Genomic DNA, 26,710 nt, shown 5'->3' with positions numbered 1-26,710 from the left:
GTGTAGCTATGCTAATATCTAACAAAATAAACTTCAAACTAAAGGTAATTAAAAGAGATAAATAAAGACATTTCATATTCATCACAGGAAAAATCCACTAAGATGAGGTTTCAGTCCTGAACATTGATTCCCCAAATGCAAGGGCACCCACATTTGTAAAAGAAATATTACTAAAGCTTGTATTGCACATCAAACCCCACACACCAATAGTGAGAGATTTTGACATGCCACACTCTCACCAATGCACAGGTCTACCAGACAGAAAGTTAACACAGAAATAAGGGAACTAACAGATGTTAGGGTTCAAATGAGCTTAACAAATATCTATAGAACATTCTATCCAAACACAAAAGACTATAGCTTCTTTTTACCACCTCATTGACCACATACTCAGTCACAAAACAAAGCTAAACAGATAAAACAAAAAGGAATAAGCACTTGTATCTTACTGGATTACTATGGCTTAAAGTTAGAAATCAACAACAACACAAATTCCAGAAAGCCTACAAGCACATGGAAACTAAATAATGCTCATCTGAATCACCCCTGGTCAAGGAAGAAATAAAAAGAAATTAAAGACTTCCTAGAATTCAATGAAAATGAACGTACAACATATCCAAACTTATGGAACACTCTGAAAGCAGTACTGAGAAAATAAAAAATTTGTAACACTAAATGACTACTTAAAGAAGTTGGATAAATCACACACTAGCGAATTAACAGAATACCTGAAAGTTCTAGAACAAAAGAAACAAACCCATTGTGGAGGAGTAGACACCAGGAAATAATCAAATCAAGGGCTGAAATCAATAAAATAGAAACAAACAAGAGAACAATACAAAGCATCAAAGAAGCAAAAAAAAGAAAAAGAAAAATTTCTTCCAGAAAATCAACAAGATAAGCAAACCCTTATCCAAACAAACCAAAAGGCAGAGAAAGAATAACCAAATTAACAAAATCAGAAACAAAAAGGGGGACATGACAAGAGACACTGAGGAAATCCAGAGACTCATTAGGTCATACTTCAAAAACCTGAACTCTGGAAAATTTAAAAGAAATGGGCAATTTTCTGGATAGGGTCCATGTACCAATATTAAATCAAGTCCAGATAAACAATTTAAATAGACCTAAAAACCCATAAGAAAAATAGAAGCAGTCCTTAAAAGTCTTCCAACCAAAAAAAAGAAAAAAAAAGAAATAAAGTTTAAAATGAAATAACATTCATACATTTCTTTAAAATCTCCATGAAAAGCAGTCTTGAAACTAATGACACATTCATCTGGTAAAGTGTAATGACTTTAGCATCTTTACTGCTGTGGCTGCTGTCTGCTTGCCAGTCAAAGTTAGTTTTCCTAAAATGTTATTAAGGGAAGGCATTAAAATGATCATTATTTTATCTGTTCAGATACAATTAATGTAAAATAAACTCATATAGTTAGGAGAATATTTTAAATTAATTTTTAATTGAACTTATTACTCTATTTGTCTTGGCTAAAATTTTGTAATACTGAAGTCTTGTATCAGAAGAGTTTAAAGTCACGAGACTCTCAAATTATCTCTAAGAACTCTCTAATCTTCAAGCAGACCTACCTGTAACATTTTGTTCCAGTCTGAATAATAATTGCTGCCCGCTTTTCTCCCACTTAAAAGATAGAAACTTGAAAGCATTACTGCTTCATTTATTTAATTTGGCATAGATTGCTGAACAATTGAAATAATCCAAGTATTTATTGAAATTCTGAAATAAAGATATATGCAAACACTTTTCATGATGGAAGACAAGTGTTCAGAGATATACAAGAGCCATGCTACTACACAGACATGGGGCACCAATTCTGGCTAACAGTGGAGACAATGCCAAAGGTGGGAGTGTGCTTGGAACAAATTAACCCTGAGAACAGCCAAGCCAAGGCCCAAGGGGGAAGTGGTAGGTGGGAGAATCTGATCTAAATACAGATTGCTGCTGATAAGGATAAAGGGAAGAAACCAGGAGGTGTATGTGTCTGTCTGGGTGAATGGTGCCTTTAAATTTAGTCTTCACTTTCTGTAATCTTGTGCTCCACTTAAAAGCACTTTTAGCCTGCATGCAAAAACAATCTTCTATCTCCCTGTGAGACAAAATTCTACTCCGAGCCAAGAGGAGCCTAACATTCCAGAAATGTAAGCCCCAGTGCAGAAATCCAAATTCAATTCATCAACACCATCTGTATTACCAGCTGTTCACCTTCCAGATTTTCTTTCATTTTTCAAGTACCCCATGTTCACAAGACAATAAAATATTAAGGAAAATGCTCTTCATGTTTTGAAGTTCTCCATCTCAAAATGACCCCCTCCCCCCTTCCAATGTTCTTCGTTGATGTTGTTTATGCCACCTGAGAAGCAAAATGTATTTATTTGTCTTGGACCTACTTAGTAACGTTTAGCAATCTCTTCATAGGGAAATCTAAAAGCTCACCCCAGAGAAACAGCATGTGTTTCTTTGATTTTGACAAGATGGTCATAGTCAGTAAATTCTGTGTCGTTTGGCTCAGTATTCCGCAGTCACATCCCACTTTTGTGGCGCCAAGCTCCCCCTATTGGCCTGTGCTTCTGAAGAGGATTTGACTTCTGATTCATCCATTCATCCATTTACTCATTCACAGATTTACGTAATGCTCACTGATTATTCATTATATAGCATACCAAAGAAGTCTTTCTGATATTGCCCATCCTTCAATTTTTATTTCTTTGATTATTCAGCCAATCACTGAGGATATTAAAAAGATATGCTTATAGAGAATTTGGAGAGGTACATGAGATAGTATTGCAAGTAAAGATTTTAATGTGTAGATTGACTTAATAGTGCTATAACTTCATCTTAAATGTCAGCTAAATGTAGGATTCTAGGTTGAAGTTCCTAGCTGATGGTGGTATTGGGAAGTTCTAGAATTCTAAGGAAATCAGACTTAATAGAAGGAAGATAAGTCCTTGGGGTGGGGGTCAATGTTGAAGAAGCTATTGGAATCCCAGCGCCCTCCTTTCCTCAGTTTGTTATTGGTAATTTTAATATATCAGCAAAAAACTTCACAAAAATCACAAAAAAAATGTGTGTGTGTGTGTCCGTGTACTGGCATGGACACTTGACATACATAAGAAAACACACACACACACACACACAAGTTTTAATGTTAAAATGAATTTAATTACATCCTACTTAAGAGATGTGATTATGTCCAAACAGGACACTGTGTGGGTCACACTCTAGTCTGGCTGGTCAAGTTACACTACACTAAGCAGACATTTTGAAACAGAGAAAGACAGAGGTGGTGTTCACACACATAGTAGATCCTGTGAGTACATAACAAGAAGACAATCAACTGCAGACACTAAGACACTACTACAATTAAACAAAAAAGAAAAGGAAACCACAACAAAGAGCATCAGTATGGACTCTACTTGGCATTCCCCTTCAGTAGCCTATAACAACAAACTACAGAGGTACAGAGACTCAAGGAAGACATTCTGTGGCAGGGAGGGGCCTTGATTAACCCAGTGAGATGGAGAATGCACGGAAATTTAGATTGCATTCCAAATTACAGTGGTAATTAATCTAACTCCTCACATTACTAAAAAGTTGATGAAAGACGTTAACAAGATGATTGACATGTAACCAGTTATCACTGATGGGACTTGAGTTACACATGAGTCTTCAGCATGTTTTTGCTGGCGTCTCTTCATCTGTTATGTAAGACTAGTTTCACGTGGTTTTACATAGTTAGATGGGTTAATATGCTCCAACGGCACAATGATCTATGCAACTGTTAGCTATAATCATCTTTATTTTTATCATCATGGTGAACAGACGCTATTTGTAGTTTACTTGAGTAAATTTCATAAATGTTTCTTAGAGAACTTAAAAATACAATAAATTGAATTAATCTACTTAAAGTCATTAAGTTATGGATTTAGGATTTCATCTTAAGTATCATACATTCATAAATTATTAATTTATTTGACACAGTAGCACAACATTGTTATTTGAAGCACATAAAAATATTCATCTTAACAAGGATCACATTAATCCAACTTATTTCACTAAACAATAAATTTTCAAATTAAAAATCTTTTTTTTTACAATAGAGAGGTACAGTGATATTGATTTTCTTCCACTCTAAAGCACTAAACTTGCTATTTCACTTTAGAAAATATGTTTTTAACATTTTCACTGATTAGAATAAGATATAAATACTCAATTTTAAAATGTATATAGGAAGCAGATAAGGGAAAACAAACAGCATTAGAATATATTCAGAATGCTTTTTATCATATGAATATTATATTTTCTTATCTTGAATCTCCAAAATGTGTTAAAATACATACACCTTTGGGTTCACCCACTGGGTTTTGATCCTACTGCATTTACTGGCTTTGTGGGAGCCTAGCCTGTTTGGATGCTCACCTACCTAAACCTGGTCGGAGTGGGGAGGACCTTGGACTTCCCACAGGGCAGGGAACCCTGCCTGCTCTTTGGACTGGAGAGGGAGAGAGAGGGGAGTGGGGTGTGGGGAGTGGGGGAGGGGGAGGAAAAGGGGAGGCAGGGAGGAGGTGGAAATTTTTAATTAAAAAAAACATATATATACACCTGAATAACAGATTGAATAGTTCATTCTAAAACAATGCTGGTTTCATTATTGCAGTGGACAAATCCTTTGGCCCAGGATTTTGAAATGGATCAAAGAAGGCATTCACACCTTACATGTATCTGGTCGAAGTTCTGTTATTTTTCTTTCCGTAAGTACAAAATCATACTTACAAGCTGGTGGTCTTGGAGAGAGAAGAAAAGAGGGAAACAGCTATTAGTAAAGTAGCAAGATTTATTCCCATTTCATGCAAAATTAGAAAAGTCTAAATCTGAAATGAGCCGGTTCTCCAAAAGTGCGGCGCTAGAAGGATCCCTTAGAACGGAATCCCCTTTTCTCATCTGTGTTGGCATGGCACAGAGATAGTGCTCGTGGGAAAGAAAAGAACTCTCCCTTTCCACTTCTGCCTCTTTTCATCACAGAATAGTCACACTGCATAGCATAGACAGTGCTATTGGAGGCAGCCCCTTCCCGAATTCAACTTTAAACTAACTAAATAGCTCCTCCATCATGACTGCCCCCAAGGACAGAGACTAACATATAAAACATCATTCATCTAAATTCTTTGCTTCCACCCCAGTTCACCATTCCTTACAATTAAATTTGAAAATAACACCATGTAACATAGTGTATATTTGAATAAGAACATGTATGCAGCGCTGGAGATCAAACCACTAGAGTTAATCCAGCATCTTGCCCAGTTGCTTATTTTCCTGTTAACGTTTGGAAAAACTTGAAAAAAAAATGGATGGAAAAATAAAACATGGTATAAATAAACATTTTTTTAATCAACGGTTATTAAATCAAGAGTAATCAGATCAACCATACAGATTATCTTAGTTTTGGTAACAAGCTCCAGAGTTTCATCTCTCTCAACCTCCTTGCCTGGTAGAAGCACTACGGAGTGGTGATTGTTTGTCTTGTTACACACCTCAATTTGGCCTTGAATTCACTTTAAACCTGCTTCGTCCTCTATTTTCAGGGACCACAGGCATGAATCACGACAGCTCTCAACGTCGCAACATACTAAAGAGCAGATTTTGTTTGAATTTCTTGATTTTTAGAAGACATAAATTTGATGTTTGCATATAAAATGTAAATACCGATCTTCATGCGAATGAAAAGAGAATACTACAGTGCTCCCCATTTGAAATACTAAAGACTGCTCACAACTGCCATTTTCACATTGTGGTCCGGTAACTGTGAACTGGTACTGCTCAGAGACTATAGAAATTTTCAGATACTGGCAGCAGATCCTAATCTGCGCCTCTAGGGACTGGCCATGACTCAGCAGTAAAGGCACCTGTTGCTCTCCCAAAGGACCCTGGGGGTTCATTCCCAGCAACCACATAACAGCTGTGGACAGTTCCAGGTCCTCCACGCCCTTGTCTAGCATCTGCAGGCATCACCTGCAAACAATGCAAGGTCACCTCATAGGTAAAACACAAATACAGGTGAAATAAAAGTAAAGCTTTTTAAAAATTAAACAAAAGTTAAGGAAAGATTTTTCTTTTTCATCCCTCAAACACTTGCACCAATTCCTGCTCTGTTTGGCTGTATTTATGTATAATATACACCTTCGATATTTGATTTTCTTGTGCCTCATTTTCCCACTCTTTTCGTATTAAAAATGTGTCAGATCCACAAAGGAAAAAACTACCTCAGCTACTTAGTGCCTTCCCAGACTGCGTGTACATTTTTACTATTTTTCTTATTACAGATTAACACAAAGGACAATATTACATTGATAAAAAAACTTAATACTTAATAACAACAAAGGTAATTTAAAGATTTTATCTAAAGTTAAACCTAATCTAGTTTTTAACTGCAATACATAATTAGAATAAAAATAAGAAATATATTTTTCTTCTTTTAAATATCTTTCTGAGATGTTTGTGTGATACATCACATTATTTTCTAACATTCTTTTGTAAAATGACTTAAAGAAATACTTTTAAGCATTAATACAGAGACAGAGATATACCTGATCCTAACTGCCAGACAGGGATAAATTCATAAGTTACATTTCCCTGGGTAGATAAGTTGTGCTTAAAGGGTGAAAGTAAATAAAGCTAGTTTAAATATTTCTCCAGGCCTTCTAAAGAACATCTGCCCAAAAGTAGTTTTATTGCTTATTAAAATCCAGCCCTGAAGATATTTACAGAAATTTTGCATTCATAAAAATATTTGTAGAGCACAGGGCAGTAAATATGAAAAGACACACAATGTCTAGCATCTGATCCCAAAAAACCAGGCAAGATATGGAGAAAGCTCAGTGGGAGAGCATTAGCAGAGCAGGACCGGAGCCCAAGGTTTGAAGTTCAGGACCAAAAGAGTGAAAATAACTGAATAACAAAGTGCTTGTGGCCCTGGCTGTTGTCTTTTTGACTTTGTAAGTAATTTTCTGGCAGGCAAAGAAGCAGAGGATGGAACCATATGAGGAAGAGACTTAACCTATTAAAACAGCCCACAACATTAGCACAAATGTGATAACCAACACAAACACACTCAATTAGTTATTATCCTTCATTTCATGTGCTCAAAAAATTAAACACAAACATAAGCTGTAAAAATACAAATCATACTTCCAGATACAAAAACAATATATGAACTGAAGACTGTGCTACACAGAACTAACAACTGTTTGACAGTGTAGAAGCAAAGACCAGCAAACAGCAAAGCATAGCAGCCCAAACTCTCCAAAATTAGATCAGAGAGAAAGTGTAATCAGGAAAATTAAGAAAGCATTGGTGAGTTCTAGTACAACAACAAACATTGAAATAGGTATACCCAAATAAGATAGAAAAGGGAAAAAGCGATTCAGAAACAAAAATAAATTCGTCTAGGTGAAATTTTAGATGGAATCTTATTTTAAAAAGAAAAAGAGCAAACTATCAATCTGCAGGTCCGTGAGCAATAGACCTCAAAAACAAGAATTCTGTTATAAAATTCCTTCATAGAAGAAATGTTTTTCTGCCTGTTAGTCTTTAAAGCTATTACTCTCTACAATGTTATCATTAATCATTCATAATATTAATATAAGAAATGTGAATAAAATTACTAGACATATTGTAATTTAACTGTTCCAACTCAGTTAAAAAAAATAGTGACTTTCCAAATAAAACAAGTTCCATAAGAAAATAAGTTGTTTATATAAGCAAAGAAGGGATAGCAATAGATTTCTCAGGACAATCAATGCAACAGACAAAGAAACAACCTTTGAAAACACTGAACTTCTACTGTGGGGACCAGCCCTCAGCTGCTCAGGGATTGAGGAGGATCCACGGAATCAGTGAACTAAGGACTTGACCTATCTGAAGGATAGGTCTTTCTGGGGCCAGCAAAAAAGGGAAACACACACACACACACACACAATCTCTAACATGTCAAGATCACACCTAGGGAGCTAGTGAACAGCAACCTTTCAGCAGGTCAGAGAAACTGAAGAGGTGATGCAGAGCCTGCAAGCCCCTGGACAGGCTGTAAACAGAGGCAGGAGGGAGCCTGTCCTGGAACTAGCTCTTGTAGACCAGGCTGGCCTTGAACTCCAGAGATCCACCTGCCTCTGCCTCCGGAATGCTGGAATTAAAGGCGTGCGCCACCACCGCCTGGCTCGTTTTATTATTCTCATCATCACCTTTGATCACCAACCTATCCTAGCAGGAAAGGCACATCAGCCAGCAATAGCCAGACTGCCATTTGTTTGGTCCTTTGACCTCAATGGGTCCCTTGATCAACTATTAAAAGTGTTTCTGTCTAAATTTTAAATCGATTCTTAATATTTTCTACCTCAAATCATTAACAAAATCATCTTAACCTAACCTTAAGACATTATTTAAAGCTTTATGTTAGCTATGATATACACTGAAACCCCCGAGCACGTCTCCCAGCATTAAGATTAAAAGAACTTGAGGTAGCCTAGCTTCTGGGGCTCAATTGTTTTCCTTTATCAGTAACCTAATCAGTAACCTCAGCCACAATCTATAGGACTCATGAAGAAGGACCTGGAAGTTCTAACTGACAATCTCTTGTTCCTGTTTTCGATTCTCTGCAGTTCTTGCTTTATCACGGGCAGGGATAACACTATAATCTATCTTTACCTATATCAATTTTCCCACTAAACTAACCACTATCATAATCCCTTATCACATTTGTTAAAAATCCTTAATTATCAAAATCATCACTACTATTGATTAAATCATTACTTCAATTAAACAGTACAGCTTAAGAGGATATCATCTTCATAATAACCCACAGGTAAAAACGCCCAGTAGAACTGAATATTTACATAAGCTATTCATACTACATGAAAGGCAGTGGGAATACTTCCACGTCCATACACATCATGACAGATACCAGAGAAAAATGGCAGCGGCGACCATGTAAAGACACAGAAGTAGCAAGAGTTATTATGGAAGCGAAGCCCTCAGGGCCTTGCTTATCTGAGATTCTCCCATCAGAGCCTTGTATTCTAGTGGACTGAACTCAGGAAGCTGCCACCTGCTACTCCTCTGACATGGCCAGAAATATTATCTTTCAGGATGAAGAAAACATAAGGAATTTTCAAAAGGTCATACTGGACTTCACAAACAATATAGGCACCGTAGAAGGAATGTTAAGGAAACCACACTAGAAAGTAAGTTAAAGCAGATAAAAAGATGCCCCTATCATCAGCACAAGCATCTTTAAAGGGGGCTGAGAAGTTCCACTTGGCAAACCTTCTTTCCATGCAAACATGAAACTTTGAAGTCACGCACCCAAGTAAAAACCATGCACTGGAGTACAAGTCTGTAACCTCAGGACTGGGGGTGATGGGTGCCAGAGAGAAGGCCTGGAGATAGCTGTAAGATCTGTAGAACAAAATCATGAGTTCTACATTCAATTAAAAACCATGTCTTCAAAAAAGAAAAAAAAAAAAAACAGAAGTGACTAAGGAAAACTGATTCACTGATTTTATCTCTAGCCATTGTAAGACACACTCACACACATGGTTACACAAACATGAGCAAACACACACATTCACACTTGAAGATATATGTACACACATATACTATATACACACACATGTGCCATGTCTCTAATTATTATTGTCTCTTTCATTTTTTTAATGACAATTTAAGCAGAAATGGTACAGTTCATTAAGTATGTTTTAGGACATTCGAAAGAAAAATGCTTGCCAACAACAGCACAAAAATGTTACCGAAAAATGAAAGCAAGTACTGTAATAGTTTCCTATGTAGAGTGTTAAAAATCACTTGAAGGTAAATTTCTGTAAACTAAATATTTTAATATAAACTCCAAAGGAACCATTTGCAAATTCATATAAAGAAGCAATACAATTTTATAACTCCTTGATTGATAAAAAAAAAAAGATTTTTAAAATAAATGAGCAGGGAACCAATAGGACAAATAAAATACAAAAAGGCAAAGCTTGAATTAACATACACTGTCATTAATTTTAATTGGTTAAACGTGTAAATTCAAGAGCAGAGATGACCTCATCATTGCCATTTGAGAAATGCAAATTAACAAGCTATATTTGCATACCTATTAAAAAAGTAGAAATGAAAAAAGCAAGAGACCAATCAAGCAGCAATAACGTAACAAAACCTAAAACCAATCTGGTTGTGGTGATTTAAATGAGTGGCTCCAGAGGTTTCAGGCACTTGAATTCTTAGTCTCCAGTTGGTGGTAGTTTGGCCAGGACTAGGAGGTGTGGCCTTGTTGGGGAAGGCTTGTTTCTTACCTTCTGCTCTGCTCCCTGCCATTAAGTTGATAGATGCCTATCCCCTTGGAAGTGCAAGTCCCACTGAAATGCTTTTTTTTTTCTTTAAGTGGCTTTAGTCATGGTGTTTATCACAGTAATATAAGGTAATTAAGACAATGGTAAAAGAACACTTGCCAGAAGAGCAATAAATATTTAATGCCAGCCAAAATGCAAAACATACTTACTTTGAAAAACACTTCGACTGTTTCTTATAAAGTTTAAGACACAACATATGACCAAACAACCCTATTTCTAGTTACCTATAGAAGACAAATGACACTTTATAGTAACATAAAAGCTCATATAGAATTCCAGGTTTGCTCATAGGAAACAAAATTGTTAGCCCATGTCTTTTAAGTGGTGAGTGGATGAGCGAGGTGTGTAAAACTTTTACAATGAAAGCCTATTCGTTCATAAATTTCACTGATAGAGGCAAGAGATAAGTGCAAACTTACACACATACAATGACCTACAATCTTGTGTATATAATAATCTAGAAAAATGTGAGCCAGCAGCAGCAGGTGACGTCAGAGTTGAGCTGATAATCGAAAAACAGAACCAATAACCTTTGGTGAATTCTAAATTTTTGCTTGTGATATTAAGTTCTATTCTTCTACTCAATACATATCTATGCAAATACACACCAACAGAAATATTTAATATTAAAATTTTTAAACAGTTTCAGTCAAGGAATTTTCCAGAAGTCATTGAAGGTCACACCTCTTCTATGTATTTCCCTTAGTCCCTCAAAACAAAGAACTAATTTACTTGGAGTGGCTGAGAGGGGGTTCTGGCTGGTGTCTATCAAACTACTTTTGGAGATAAAATTACTCATCAAGGGTGTGCAAAGTAAAGTGGATCACATCCTTTGTGGCACACATCTCCTATAGCTGAACAGTCCAAATTCTCACTGACTTTGTATTATCTCTGTGGACATATCTAAAGAGGAATGTGACTAGATGATTACAGTAGTTACCTAGGCAATTAAACATAAGAATACTTTCATCCAAGAATCATTTTGCATTTCTCTCTCTGGCCAGAAGATGATGGTGAGAGCTTCATTAAATACCCAGATGTATTTTAGATTTTCACTTTTCTGAGTCAAAAGAATTGCATACAACTTTTATAAATCTAGTAAATAATCATAATCCATCCATAGTTTAGGTTTTGGAAAAGAAAATCCCGTACACACGTGTTTTATGTACTGGAGCATATATGAATGGCTTTGTCCTATTTCTTACTTATGACTGAGTTTTATGCAGCATATATCGGCATAAAAATGAAATGAGAAAATGTTGATGGAAAAGCAGAAAACATTAATAATTCTATTTTAGCAGAAACATTACCTATGAAACAAATTTTCCAAATAGTCTACAATGAATAAATTTATTAGTTAATGGAACATGTTTTTATTGTAAAAATAAATACCAAATCAAATGTAGTTGAAAACTTAAAAGCTTGTCCTTCAAGATATGACATTCTGCTCCAACCACGTATTTGAAAGGTAAATGTTCTTGCTTAGATATTTACTGGTTTGATATTTTTTGCATGCACTTCAGTCACAGGAATGGTAGAAACTGTCTTTTGTCTCTATAATAGCATTTTACTGACTTTTGATGTATGTATATTATCATACTATAAAATCTGTAAAATTATTTGCATTTAAATTAGTTTCCAACACTCTTCTGTGGATGTAGAGCTGATCTAAATGCTTGTTCTCAGATTGGGAAGCAGTTCAGTCAGTCAGTAACACAATTATGCGGAACTGCATCCCTAGCAGTCACATAAAAAGGCTCGTACAATGGCACTTTCTTACAATTTCAGCGTTGAAGAGGTGGAGAGAGGGAGATTCCTAGGGATTATGACTTTGATGCCAGTGAGAGACCCTTTCGTCAACAAAATGTGAATGACGCTTGAAGAATGATATCCAAGGCTGACCTGTTGCCTCAACACACACACACACACACACACTCATACACATATACACAGGCATTATATATCACTAGACATATATAATCATATATTGCTCTTGTTCTTACTTTCTATAAATACTAATCTTCTATACTGCACTTTCATAAAAGAGAGTTGAGATCCGTGTGTGTGTGTGTGTGTCTGTGTGTAAAGTGGATTAAAGTAGAAACATTACAATCAACTAAAGAGATTACAATCAATCTACAAACCACTTCTTTTATTATGGGAATGTAGGTGGGATAAGCATGTATGCATGTGTGTATGTGTGGTGCATGTACTTATGCATAGGATATACATAGAAGCATGTGCATATGTGTCATACATGGTACACACACATATATGGAACTCAACTACATCCACCGAAGAGTGTTAGAAACTAATTTAAATGCAAATAATTTTACAGAGGCCAGAAGATGGTGTTTCCCTATCATTTTCTAAATTAACATTTTCTAAATTAATCTTTTTATTAATTTTAAAACATCCATAAGATATGATGTCTTATGGAACCTGGAGATTATTGTGTGGACTAGCCTAGCTGGTCAGCAAGTCCCATGATTCCTCTGTATCCATTCATCCAACAGTGGAATGGTAGTTATGTAGAACAGTGCCTGACTTTTTCAATGGTGTCAAGAATCCCTCCTGAAACCTTGTCCTCCCTAACTTAAAGAACGGGGTTTCTTTCTCTCTCTCCTTATTCTCTTCTCTGCCTCAATCCTTGCTACAGCTACTGAGATTTACAGCTTTCTTGTCCTATTCTTTTTCTCTTAAACTCTCATAAAATAAACTGTTTTGGAGCTGAAAATAAACAAGCAAAAAGGAAAATATTTATAGATCTTTTAGGACTATATTGTGTCAATTTCAACCTTACCAATACCTTTTGAAATTATTATATGTTTTTTGTTGCTCAGATAATGTAATTATGAACTACCATAAGTATCACTCAAGATAAAAAAAATACATTTTATGTCTTTTTTAAACATTTGAGATCCTTTTATAATAAAATTAACCAACATTTACATACATAAATACTTAGCCAAAACATAAAGAGCAGTTTTAATATTAAGACAAAATATTGTAATAAAAATTTAGAGTTCCTACCTTTCTGGATTGGTAAGTGACTTTAACATGAGACTCTGGAATTTGTATTGGCATGTGGAACAGTAAGAACCTGAGGACGGCATGTATGTGATATAAATGCATGAAATGTTCACAATATCTATTTTGAACAGAGCAAGGATCTTGAATTCTTTAAGATCATCAAATGGTTTGCTCGTCCTAAGCAGGGAAAAAAATGATATTCTCAGTTTATTAATAAACTTAAACATACTTTTCTAAAATAAGTGCAATGTTAATGAAACACAAGACAATTTTATAGGGCAGAGGTCAGACAAGACAGAATAAAATAACAGTGAGGATGTATGCATCTCCATATGAACATGTAGAAAATTATATTTTCTTCAAGATTGTTTATGCTGTATTTGACTTTATAGATCATTCTTCAGCCATTGCAATTCCTTCAGTTGACTAGAACTTCAAATGAAAAATGTTATTCACCAACACATTTTAGAATATTTTCCTTAAAGAAAATATCAATAAAATAATGAGATTTAAAATGAAAAGTACTATTTTATAAACATAATTTCATGATCACTTTCAATGTATCAAGGATAGTAACAAGGCTTAAACCACACACTTGGACTTTATTTAGCCTGTAACCTCCTTTTAATGATATTATAAAAATGGTCATATCAAGAAAAGTTAGGTTCAAATCATACAGATTGCTTTCTTGAAATCACAAAGCGATTAGTTAATCATTTGTGGTGTAAAACCATACTTTTAAATCCTGTTTATTACTCCTTTCCTCAATTCTTTATCTCTGTGTGGCAGAAATATGAATCTATAACATAATTCCTGGCATTATAGTTTTGTCCAAATCATCTCTCAGAAGCTAAAATTAAGGGTCTAAGCAAGTTGGACCAGAGAGACCACAAGATTTGGGTCAGAAGAAAGAAGCAAATGGGGAAAAGAAAACAGAAGGAATTAGATAAAAGGAAAGAGCATGGAAATCCTCATTGAAGAAAAAAGTGCGGCAAAATGTGCTGGAACAAAGACAAGGATCTATGTAGAACAGAGAACAAAATGGCAGCTTTGGTGTGGAAGCCCCAACATTTCCGACCAAGCTTGAATTGCCTGTGCCCTGTTATCCCTTTTTTTTCATCACAGAAGTTAGGTTATCCAAAGGACGTAACCATTCACTTCAAAGTTCATCTCTATTCTCACCCTGGCAGAGTTACCCACTTTCCCCCAGAATATAACTTCATTTGGTATATCACTTATGTATTTCAAAGAGCATATCCAGATTCTTCAGATTCCCTGCAATAAACTCAGATAGCAATGCCACCTATAAATTCACATTTTCCCTAGGGTTTCCAAATGCCTGAACTCTTATTTTCTTACTATCAAGGGCTTCTCCTCTTCTCTTCTCTTCTCTTCGCTTCTCTTCGCTTCTCTTCGCTTCTCTTCGCTTCTCTTCGCTCCGCTCCTCTCCTCTCCTCTCCTCTCCTCTCCTCTCCTCTCCTCTCCTCCCCTTTCCTTTCCTTTCTTTTTTTCTTTCCTTCTCTTCTCTTCTCTTTTTTCCCTCTCCTTTTTACTTTCCTTCTTCCCTTCTCTCTATCACCCTCAGTCTCTAAATTCTTACTCTCCCCACTGTCTTCAGACTATTGCAGTGTAAACAATCCTTAAAGACTATCTGAAAGAATGATAACTATCATAATTTGGTTTTACTTTTAATTTAAAGTCTATCTGCTGCACTAGTATATACATAGATACTACTGTGTATATATACTAGTGTATATATATACTACAATATATGCTTTATATATGCTTTAATTTAAAATCATATATATATATATATATATATATATATATATATAGCCACTGTTCCACATGCTTCCTTGCCAGTGTACTCTATCCAAATATTCAAATATTTATTGAATGATTAAATTAGATGCATCCCGTAGAAAACACTCTACTTCACATATAATGATTAGATATGGAACGGCATTTTGAATTAATTTTTTGTTTTGTTTTGTTTTTCGAGACAGGGTTTCTCTGTGGCTTTGGAGCCTGTCCTGGAACTAGCTCTGTATACCAGGCTGGTCTCGAACTCACAGAGATCCACCTGCCTCTGCCTCCCGAGTGCTGGGATTAAAGGCGTGTGCCACCATCGCCTGGCTATTTTGAATATTTTTGAGGATGTACAGTTCAAACTTTGAAGTTATTCTATACTACTTTGCCTTTCTCAATTCTCCCATTTAGATAAATTGTCACACATAAATTTGGAATCCTTAGAACCTATAGGTTCTCTCTTGGTCTTAGTTTTTATTCCACTGAACCCATCCAGTTTCTTCTGTCTATCACTCAAATACAATAGCCATTTCTGAAGACTCTAAAATTTCCTTTAATCTCGCCATCATTCATCTGATGGACTGCCATAATCTGAACATCTACCTACCATGAGTGTGGGTGATATTGCTTAGTGGGTAAAACCTACCATACCTAACAGTCTGAGTTTTACTCCTGGAACCCACATGATGGAAGCAGAGACTGAGAACCCATGATATATCCACTGACCTCCATATGCACGCTGTAGCATTTGTACCCCTCTCCCACCACACACACACACGAATATGCACAATCAATATACTAAAAATAAATAAAATCCTGAATTTATAGAACATTACACTTCAAATCATACTATAAAATCCAAGCACTTTTAAGTGACTTTAAAAAAAAGTAACCACACCACAGCAATCTGTACAAAAATCAGGAGCCAGTACATTTCCAGTTAAGTCCAATTTACTAATAAAATAATGAACCAAAGCATAGAGTGTTTACAGAACATGTAGAGATCAGGTGAGTAGGATGGGGAGGGGAGGAAGAGGAGGAGGAAAGGGACAGGAAGAAGGATCAGGAGGGGGAAGAAGAGGTAGAGGAAGTGTAATGCAAACAAAAGTTCAACATTCATATGTGCAATAGTCAAAGGTAATTCTAAGTGTTTTCTGTATAATCTTGGGCATTTTGCATAAAGAGCAAATATTCCCATTTCAGTTCTTGAATGGGAAATGCATGGTCTTTCAAGACTATCATTCTTCTAGTGTTCAAAGAAAAGTTCAAATGACAAATAGTTCTAATAGAAAAACAATAGCCAAGCTTAGGTTGACATGTTGTCATAAATACACATGTCCTCATAATGTTATCCCTTTGTGGACTGAATCCATTATGAGCAAAATCCATCACTATTTCACAGTGTTTCCCTGTTTGCAAAGTAAATCAGAACAAATTTCCTTACCTACTGGAAAAAATTGGAGCAACTGTATTAGGAGGTTGGTCTACGTGCTATTTATAAGTTTACTACTCTGTCTTCTCCGAGCCTTCCGAAAGCAACCTTTCCCAGTTTGCTTATGGAATTGTATTACTTTCAAATGTGTTTACTCCTTTTCTGCCTTCTGACAGCACATTAAGTCTAATCTATCCTGCAGCTCACCACACAGATTCAGTTATGCATTAGCCTTCACCAGTCTTTTGTGACTCTTCTGAACAATAACATGATTTTTAAGTGTGCAGATGTCCCTATAACACCTGGATATGTTTACTCATAAGTTATGTGCTGGATAAGTGAGTTAATTTAAAAGCAAACAGTATATTTCTGGTAAGAATAAACAGTAGGCTATATGTGTGTGTGTGTAATATATCCAAAAACTTTTTACAATTTAAGAGATCTGTATTAATGAACTATTTACTAAGCCGCAGTTGATATTATAACATACAATATATAATCAATGTCCAAGCTTGGGCAAAATGTTCTCTTAATGAAACATGGACCTTGATAAAAGTAAGGAATTTAGAATAAAATTCTTATATATGTTCTATATCTTTTTGAGTGACTGAAAAAAGGTGAAAATGGGAAGAGAAATTACTTTTACACTATCATTTCCATGTCATCTGCAATGACTCTTACTAATTTAAAAGTTATAGTTATGTAATGAAGTATTAAAATATTTATTTCAATTTTTACTTTCCTGTTGTTGACATAGTATTTCATTTCTGAGAATGATCATAGCAGCCATGACAGAAACTCTTAGCTTTACTTCATTATGAAGTTTTTCAGTTTTTTGTCAACATGAACTTTTTTCTTTTGATCTTCTTCATAAATTCCAAGATTTGAAATTTTTCTGTGTTCCATATATCACATCTACTATGTGATTTGGCTATGTACTATATTTTTTATGTCATTGCAGATTTTTAATTAAATGTTAATATCACTGTAACATTAAGGAGGCTGTTACCGTTGTTTGATAACTAAACTTGCTTCCAGTCAGGGAGGTTTTCCTCGCTCATAGACGACAACTGAATAAATCTGTACGTTACAATATGTTCAGACCCAAGACTCACCACACATTATATTTAGTTTATTGGCCAGTTCATGTTATTATTACTTAAGCTGCAAAGACAGTAAATTTTGGAGATAACAACTGTGACTCCTGAAAACCCAAAAGTCACCAATAACAGGAAAGATTGGAGCCAACTTATGCAGTATTAATAGCTAAATAAAGTTTATTATTCATTTAATCAGCAGACATGAAAGCAGTTTCCCTTTCTAGGTGGTTAAACCAGTACATTGGAAGCAGTTAATTTTAAACCTTTATATCATTCTTTGGCTTAAGAGAAAAAATTTTAAGAATTTATCTAAGATTAAAAAGATTTTCAGAAAACTTGAGCTGAAAATGAACTTGACGTTTAAGTAACATTAGAAACATGTACATACAGTCATATACACGTATAAATTCATTTTGAATTGAAGAAAAAAATACCTCCACATATATTTGGAAGCTTTGTAGTGTGGAGTTTTATAAATGTTAAATTTGTGCCTCTCTAGATGTCACTGTACTTTTATTTACAACACTGCAAAAATCATATTTCATAAAATCTGGAGGAAGTGAGCAAGCAAGATCGTGAGGATGAATATTGGAATTGAGGGTCAAATATGTAACAAAAATGGTTCCTCCTGTTCCTCTAACATTTGTGACCATGAGCTGTGAAACACAAGCTGCCTGTTACTTATTCACTGTCTTCCCATAGAATGAAATACTAGAACATGATGGGTAAACATGATATGTAAGCCTATGCATTTAGAAAATTAATTCTGCATTATCTACTGAACCATGTGTAGATCTGCAAATAAGCAAACACTTAATTTCTCAAAGAAGTAAGTAAAAAGTGGTACTTACTCATAGAGCCTCGGATATGAAAATTGGTCATGCTTACTTAATACACTAAATGAAATTGAGCCATCCTTCACAGTTTTGTTATAAGGAACTATACTGAGAGAAAAATAATAGGCTACAAAATAAAAAATGCAGAATATTATTCATATTATATTACAAACTTTATTTTGTTTTGTCACAAATGCAAGAAATGCACACAAGAACACATGATAGTCCCATATTTTATGCAAACAAAAATTTAAGAGAGAATAATTTAATCAATGGAAAATGCATTCTACTTCTTGTTGGGTTATTTCCAAAATATATTTCCTAATTCTTCGAGAATTTCAGAAACATTATTCTGACCACACTTATCCTCACCCCTAGCTTTTCCCACATCCACCACACCTATCCTAACTTCTGCAACACCAAACATTAAGTTTTCTAATTTTTTTCTCCCTATTGACTAGAGATTATTTTGCCCAACTATTCTTGGGAGTGGTATCTGCTCTGAACTGTGGCAAACATACTATGAGTCACATCATTATAGAAAACATTTAAAAAGTCATATTTTGAAGAATAAAAACATGCCAGTCAATCATCAGTCTTGAGGACAGTGATAATTTGGTTAAATTGACACTACATTATAACTTCCCTGCAAACATAAAATGAAATAGAAAAATAACATAAGACAACATTTTTTTTCAAGGACATATTTAAATATTGTAAGTCTCTTAATGACCTCATTAATAAATACAACTAAATTTGCTTGCCAACTTTAATCATCATTTCATTGCCTACTGAGCTGTTATACCTCAAGTAGATACATGCAGGGAAGTGCTATTCCAAAACAAAAGGGCTCACAGTGAACTAGAGAGATTTTGTTCAATGATTAGGAGTCATAGAGCTCTGGCAGAAGACAGGAGTCGGAATTCCAGCAGACATGTCAAGTGATTCACCGATGCCTGTAATTCTAGCTCCAGGGAGATTAAATGCCTTTGGTGTCTATGAGCACTTGCATTCATGAGTGTGGACACACACACATAAACAAACACACACACAAGCATACACACAAAACCACAAACAATGCTTAAAAACTAAAGCTTTTAAAATAATTGGCCAAAATTACTACTGAAAAGTCATCAGTAGGTTTTATTTTAGAAATAAAGATATTAATAATGAAGAGTGAGAGATGGAGAAGTTAACATACATGTGGAGGAAACTGAAATTATGAACTATAAATAAAGTTTCGATGCAAGAAGTAGTTGGAGAGGAAAAGATGAAGAAAGCAGCTGGAGAAGTAGGCTAGAAGGAGAAGAACATCAAAAGGATGCAGATGTGAGTGCAGAAATCATGACCAACTAGGGCTTGAAACTAAATGGAGCTAGCCTGGGTTGATTCTAAAATGGCTTGGGAATATTGACTACATTGTCTTTCTATCTTTTCCCCCCATGATTGACATTGCCTGCCTTATTACACTTCTCCAACTGTTGGGCTTGAAAGTAAGTAACTTGACCCTTCAATTGACAGGTTTAGAAAGTAAGACAAATTCATCCTTAAAGATTAATTATAAAGAAGGTTTCAGTTATCCCTAAATAACATATGCTTGAGCATAATGGTTCATTTATGGAAATTCTAACCGCTTACCACAGAATGGATTTTTGCTGCTAGTATCCAAAAATGCAAGGGTCCTGAAAGGCCACCCTTCTGTTTTTTTCTTCAAACCTTCTTTCCACCAAGGTCTAGCTTTGTTACCTAAGATTTAAGAAATAGGCACAGAAATTGAATTCCATCAAGTAGCACACAAATTCTCCAAATCACCAAAGTTCTTAAATGTCACTGGACAGCATCAAGTATAGATTAAAATGTATGCTGGAAATATGTAAGATGCTTTACAATATTTTTTAAAGTAGCTCACAGTCAAGATTCACAAAAATCACTACACCCCCTGGAAGTTCTATCAGATCCTGACATAATTAGTATAACTGAGATACACTTGTATCAATTTTATACAATTAGATATTCAGAAGTTTTTGCTTAACTCTTTTTAGCAAATTCACCAGAATAAGTGAGTTGCATAAAATTTTAACATGCAGTTTAGTTCCATGAATGAAGACTTAAAATTATCCTACAGCTACAATATTGTATTATGCCATAATACATAAGCATATAAATAATATAAATACATATATAAATCCTATGTCTTCTCCCCTTCTCACTTTTCTCACCCCATTTCCCCTTACCCCCATCCCGTCCCACCCCCAAGTTCCCAGTTTTTGCGGGATAAAGGAAGGGTGGATATGGGAGCAGAGAAATATATATCCTAATTAAGGGAGCCATCTTAGGGCTGGCAAGAGACTTGACTCTAGAGGGGCTCCCAGGTGTCCAGGTAGATGTCCCCAGCTAGTTCTTTGGGTATTTGATGAGAGGGTTCCTGAAATGTCCCTATCCTATAGCCATACTGATGAATATCTTGCATATCACCATAGAACCTTCATCTGGCGATGGATGGAGATAGAGACAGAGACCCACATTGGAGCACTGGACTGAGCGCCCAAGGTCCAAATGAGGAGCAGAAGGAGGGAAAACATGAGCAAGGAAGTCAGGGCCGCGAAGGGTGCACCCACCCACTGTGACAGTGAGGCTGATCTATTGGGAGCTTACCAAGGTCAGCTGGACTGGGACTGAAAAAGCATGGGATGAAACCGGACTCTGAACATGGCAGACAATGAGGGCTGATGAGAAGCCAAGGGCAATGGCACTGGGTTTTAATCCTACTGCATGAACTGGTTTTGTGGGAGCCTAGCCTGTTTGGATGCTCACCTTCCTGGACCTGGATGGAGGAGAGAGGACCTTGGACTTCCCACAGGGCAGGGAATCCAGACTGCTCTTCAGACTCCAGAGGGAGGGGGAATGGAGTGTGGAGAGAGGAAGAGATGAGGGAGAGGGAGAGAGGAGTGGGGGGGAGAGGAGTGGAAGGAGGGAGAGGGAGATGGGAGGCGGGGAGGAGGCAGAAATTTTTTCAATAAATAAATAAATAAAAATTAAAAAAATAAATCCTATGTTTTGAATGTATTTCTTATATTTGTGCATACTGAATACTAAATTAGTAACATATTAAATAATGCCAAATGCCTCTTTATATCTACCTCAAAACTTTTGAATGTTCATATAACAGAGAGAAAACTTAAATTTCAGAATTTTTAACTTCAGCTCAACCTTGTGCTCTTAAGTAATCTATATAGTTGCCTTGACTCACAGATGGAAAAATGATGCCACCAGAAAAGCAATCCCATCTAGAAGTATAAGTAAATTTCCCTAATTGGGAGAATTACACGAAATTTTTTACTTATAGGTCTTGTGGACAGAAGAAATGTATGGAAATGGGGATTTGACAAATCCTGGATGGATCATGCTTCATAGAGCGATGCTCCATTTGCATTCAGTAAGGTTGAATAAAGCTTGATGCACTGGGTTCATTTCAGTCCCATGCCTAGAGATGCTTTGACCATGCAAACATTTCAGGAAAACCCTTCCATAATACTGACCATATATTGATATGTTTACACCATGCTGAGACCTAGTATTTTCTTTGGAAAATACTGAACAGTGTCTGAAATTCTTTAAAGCTCTATTTTTTTTATTTTTACTTGAACACATTATTTACTTGTTTATTCATTCACATTTTATTCATATGTATAATAACTATAAATATATTTGATATATAATATATCGTATATTGACATTCCCTAATCCTCTTTACCTCCTCCTACTTAATCCTATCTTCTTGTGGAATCTATTGTTTTTCTGTATTTTCCATTGGCTGACTTTCATTTTCAAAAGATGCCAGTGTAAATATCCTTGCTATGTCTTACTGATATTGAAAGCATGAATCACGTGCAATTTTTGACTACCTGCTGAGACCAAATGTGAAGCTAGCTATGATGCACATCTCTTCACTTGGGCCTAAGATTTCCTATTAAAAGAAAAAGAATGTGGAATGTAGAAATCTCTGCCTGTATGCCTAGGAAGAGGGGTTGACAAATTCCTTAGGAAAAATGGTAGGAAATATATAATCTAAATCTAATGATATCTCCATTGATAATTTCTGCCAAACCATAATATATTAGCAGATTTTATAAATCACAAGTTAGCCTCCAGTCTAAAATACTACCCCAGTGATGTTACTCATGTTCAAAAAAAATTTTAGTAAATATAAGTTCCCTTACCAAGCCTAGGACAGGAGTCTTTGGGAAGGGTCCCACAGTCCAAACATAAACCATTCTTGTAATCTTCGTAGGAGGAACAAGGAAATGAGACAAAACTGCAGTTTGTTTCAAAAGATGCAAGGAACAAGTAAACTGCTCTCTGATGGTCACATTTTATGTAATTAACTCCTTAAGGGTGAGAAAAACAAGCAAAACAACTATATAGTCAAGTTCAAGAGAATTAGAGAAATACTGACCATTAAGTTATATTAAATTCTGTGTTTCTTTTACATGCAAAGCATTGACCACAAAATAGTTACATATCAACCGATTAAAATCTTAAATTGGGCATGATTTCTCATGAAATAAGTAAGACATTTGCATAAAGTAATAAATGTAAAGCATGGCTGTTTAAATTTAACAGGCTACACAAGTGCACGGCTACAATTATACTATTACTATTATAGTGTCTTTCCTTTCTAACTCTATACCCCTAAACATTTGATCCATTGTAAAACATGTCTCTGAAAACAAGTGATGTTACAACTCGCTGATCTCACTTCCCTCTTCCAATCTTTCATACATGTTTCCATTAGTTTGAACTTCTCTAGCCATGGTGGCATTTGACAATGTGTTAACCTACCTTGGTGCCGAAGTGAGCTAGATTCCACAGTCAGAGGCCATTCATTACTACATGTATGGTACAACCAAGTGGTCACGGTTGAAAAATCTGTGTATATGTGGTAATATGTTCATCATAAGTGCTAGATTGTGGGAGCAAACTCAAATTCTAAGATATTTTGCTATATATGTTTTCTAGATGAATTTGAATTCCTGTTTGTGCTTAAAATGATGAACTAAAATTGTTAAAACCACATAAAAAGAGTCCTCATCCACTACTAAATATAGTATATGTTAGTAACCTATGTGTATTAAATTGTATAAATTTAAATTATATCTTGTCAAAAACTATTCTATGTCATTAGCGAAAAATATGATATGAATATTACCTATAGATTATGATAGCAAAATGTTAAGCTATTTTGTCATATCATTTTGAATCATGTATAACTGTACTCAGAATATATCATCTGAAAAAGTCTATTTTCAATAAAAGGAAAAAGAATGAAAGTACTTTTAATGTACCTGAAAAAAGGTTTGTAGGACAACCTGGCTGTTGTTTTCCTCCGTTTGGGTAAAAATCTATATGTCCCAATGGCTCTACAATGCCTAATCCTGGGGGGGAAAGCACCCATAAAATTAAAAAGCATAAAATGTTGTTTGAGCAGTTGTATATAACAAAATCTGTTAACATCCAATAAACTTACTCTTCAGAAATTTGTATCATTGACAAATGCAAGTTTTAACTTTGTTAGTTTCTTCTGCTTTCAGCAAAGCTATCTTCTGTCTCTCTCCTCCTCTCTTCCCCTTCCTTCCTGCTTCCCTTCCTAATTCTCCTCTTTCTTCTTCTTTTTTTTGAGATATGAATATAAGCAATATCCCAAACTACCTTAGAACCTGCTATGCAACCTAACTCTGCCACCCTCCCCCCCGCCGCCCTGCTCTCTTTCTTTCAACTTAATAAACTCATCCATTCAATCAAAAAAGGCTCAGGGCATTTTCAGTAATTTTTCTAATGAATTTATCCAATATTTTCTAACCAGTGTTACCAACAATGTTATAAAGACAATTAAAATCAATAGAGAAATTATTCTCTCCTTATAGAAAAACAGTCTTTCTCTGTGGTTTTAAAGTTGTGCTCAGCTCCAGTTGGTATACATCACAAGAGGAAAATGAATAGAAACATAAATAGCAGCATTGACTATTGTTGGCCGAGACTATTCATTTGTTCCCAGTGGCCCAGACACCAAATAATCACACAGAAACTATATTATTTGTAATACTTCTTGGCCAATACCTTAAGATTATTTCCAGCTAGCACTTACATCTTAAATTAACTTATTTCTATTAATTTATATTTTACCACAAGACTCATGGTTTACCAGCAAGGTTCTGGCATGTCTGTCTCCTGGAGCAGCTACATAGTGTTTGTTTGACTCCATATATTTTCTCCTTACCTTAGTTTTCCCACCTAGCTCTATTCTGCCCTGCTATAGGACTAAAGCAACTTTATTCATTAACAAATGATATTCACAGCATATAGATTGGAATCCCACATCCCCTCCCCTTTTTTGTCTAAATAAAAAGAAAAGTTTTAACTTTAACATAGCAAGATTACATACAACAAAACAGGTTTCAAGAAAAAAAATAGAGTTCAAATATTTATATCTACTTTATCTTTTATCTTACCTAAGGGAAACTATAACTATCTATTCCTCAACTTCATCAAAGACCCTAGAAGTGCATTGTAAGCAACTTCCAAAACTCTAGAATTGACAGAGATACCTCACTGCCTGTTCAGTTACCCAAAGTTCTTCTGTAACATCTTCAGCCTACAGGCCCATAGTATCCAGCTGACTTTTCCATGAGGCAGGAAATTTGAAGATCTGTTCTGCCTTGTAATGGCAAAATCCATCAGTTGCTTTCATTCATGCAGAATGTCTGGTAGTTTCCTCTGTGAAGTAGGTACACTGAAGGACCATCCTATCTTATGGAATGTTCAGCAGTAATTTTTCTGTGGGTTCTGCATGTCCAGTTCATACAGCATACATTTAAGCAGTCCAGGCAATAGCAATTTCTTGCCAAAATGACTAGCAAAGTCTATAAGGAGATTCTTCAATTCCCAGTTTCCTCTTGAAGTAGACTGGTACTGCCAGGAGCAGATGTGTCTCACTGTCATGAAAAGTCCTAAGCTCTTAAAACATTTTAAATGCCATATTCTGCACATCTTTGAAAGATTTGGAGAATATTTACCCATCTGAAATATATCTCTGTATATATAAATACCTAACTAACATGACTACAATTTTGACTATTATAAATGACTATCTATTAATCTGTATTTTTAACTATAAGTTACTTTTTTTAAATGAATTGCACAAACACAATACTTTAATCAAGAGCAGAAATATACATATAACAAAGTGACCTTAAATTTATCAACAGACCAAGATCCATATCAATGAAAAGTATTCATCTCTATAGCATATCCCCCTTATAAACGTAAACAAATGTTTATCAACAGGCATTTAGGGAATTTGGGTGTAGTTCTCTTCAAACGGCTTCCTGTTTTTTGTTGGGCAAAGTAATTTTGCAGGTTTACACAGACCTTTCAGGGGGTCTTGTTTCATTGAACCACATTAGTCTGGAAGGAATCCACAGGTTCTCATCCTCTGTGGAAACAAAATCAGAACCTCTTTTCCAAAGCAACATATCCTTAGACCCAAATTTTGAAGTCAAGATACCTTTATGTATGTATGTATGTATGTTTAGCTTACCACCTCATTCCCAGTCAAAAATTTCAAAGAAAGCACAACAATATACATAATCCAGACTATCTGTGTATATTCCATCTTTACGTGGCTTATTTTTCTTTACTCCTTTCATCTATGACTGTCTGTACTCTGCCTCTTTAAAGACTTTGTTTTATTTTTTGAAATTATTTACTTCTTTTTATAATTATACTCTTCTTCTCTCTCCCAAGTCTACATACATTTTTAAACACACTATGACCTATTTATTTCTGTCTGAATCTGTCTTTATTGTGTATCTATAATCATTTTGACCAGGAACGCTTTAAAATGGTAAGCATCTTAGTCACAGAGACCCTGAATGCTGGCTCTGCCTCTCTCAGGCTTCCAGTAAGGCAGAGGAACATTACTGCCCGCTCTGGGACTGCTGGGTGTGAACCACGCTCACCACCTCAACTCTGGGTAGCACTGTGCAGCATACAAACCCTTTTAATCTCTGTATAAGCTA

The 26,710-nt window shown here is 35.4% G+C and overlaps 1 protein-coding gene across 2 annotated transcripts in view; it reads right to left on the bottom strand.

The window, feature by feature from the left end:
* Positions 1-3,313: 3,313 nt before the first annotated feature.
* The window catches only part of Lipi (lipase I), a 44,187-nt gene continuing 20,790 nt past the window's right edge, over positions 3,314-26,710 (bottom strand). Inside the window, exons 6-11 of one of the 2 annotated variants that reach the window (XM_050148931.1) lie at positions 23,978-24,067; positions 22,853-23,020; positions 20,271-20,378; positions 18,648-18,759; positions 13,456-13,632; positions 3,314-4,803 (exon numbers count right to left, since the gene is read on the bottom strand). In XM_050148931.1, the coding sequence (XP_050004888.1) occupies positions 4,725-4,803; positions 13,456-13,632; positions 18,648-18,759; positions 20,271-20,378; positions 22,853-23,020; positions 23,978-24,067 (734 nt within the window). In that variant the 3' untranslated portion in view covers positions 3,314-4,724. The remainder of the gene's footprint in view (positions 4,804-13,455; positions 13,633-18,647; positions 18,760-20,270; positions 20,379-22,852; positions 23,021-23,977; positions 24,068-26,710) is intronic. The other variant, XM_050148932.1, reaches the window with a different exon arrangement.

Source organism: Alexandromys fortis, unplaced genomic scaffold, assembly GCF_014885135.2.
Source record: "Alexandromys fortis isolate MF-2015 unplaced genomic scaffold, M_Fortis_MF-2015_v1.1 scaffold_4, whole genome shotgun sequence".
Lineage (NCBI taxonomy): Eukaryota > Metazoa > Chordata > Mammalia > Rodentia > Cricetidae > Alexandromys > Alexandromys fortis.
Note: the sequence above shows the minus strand (reverse complement) of the source record. Positions and strands in the feature narration are given on the sequence as shown.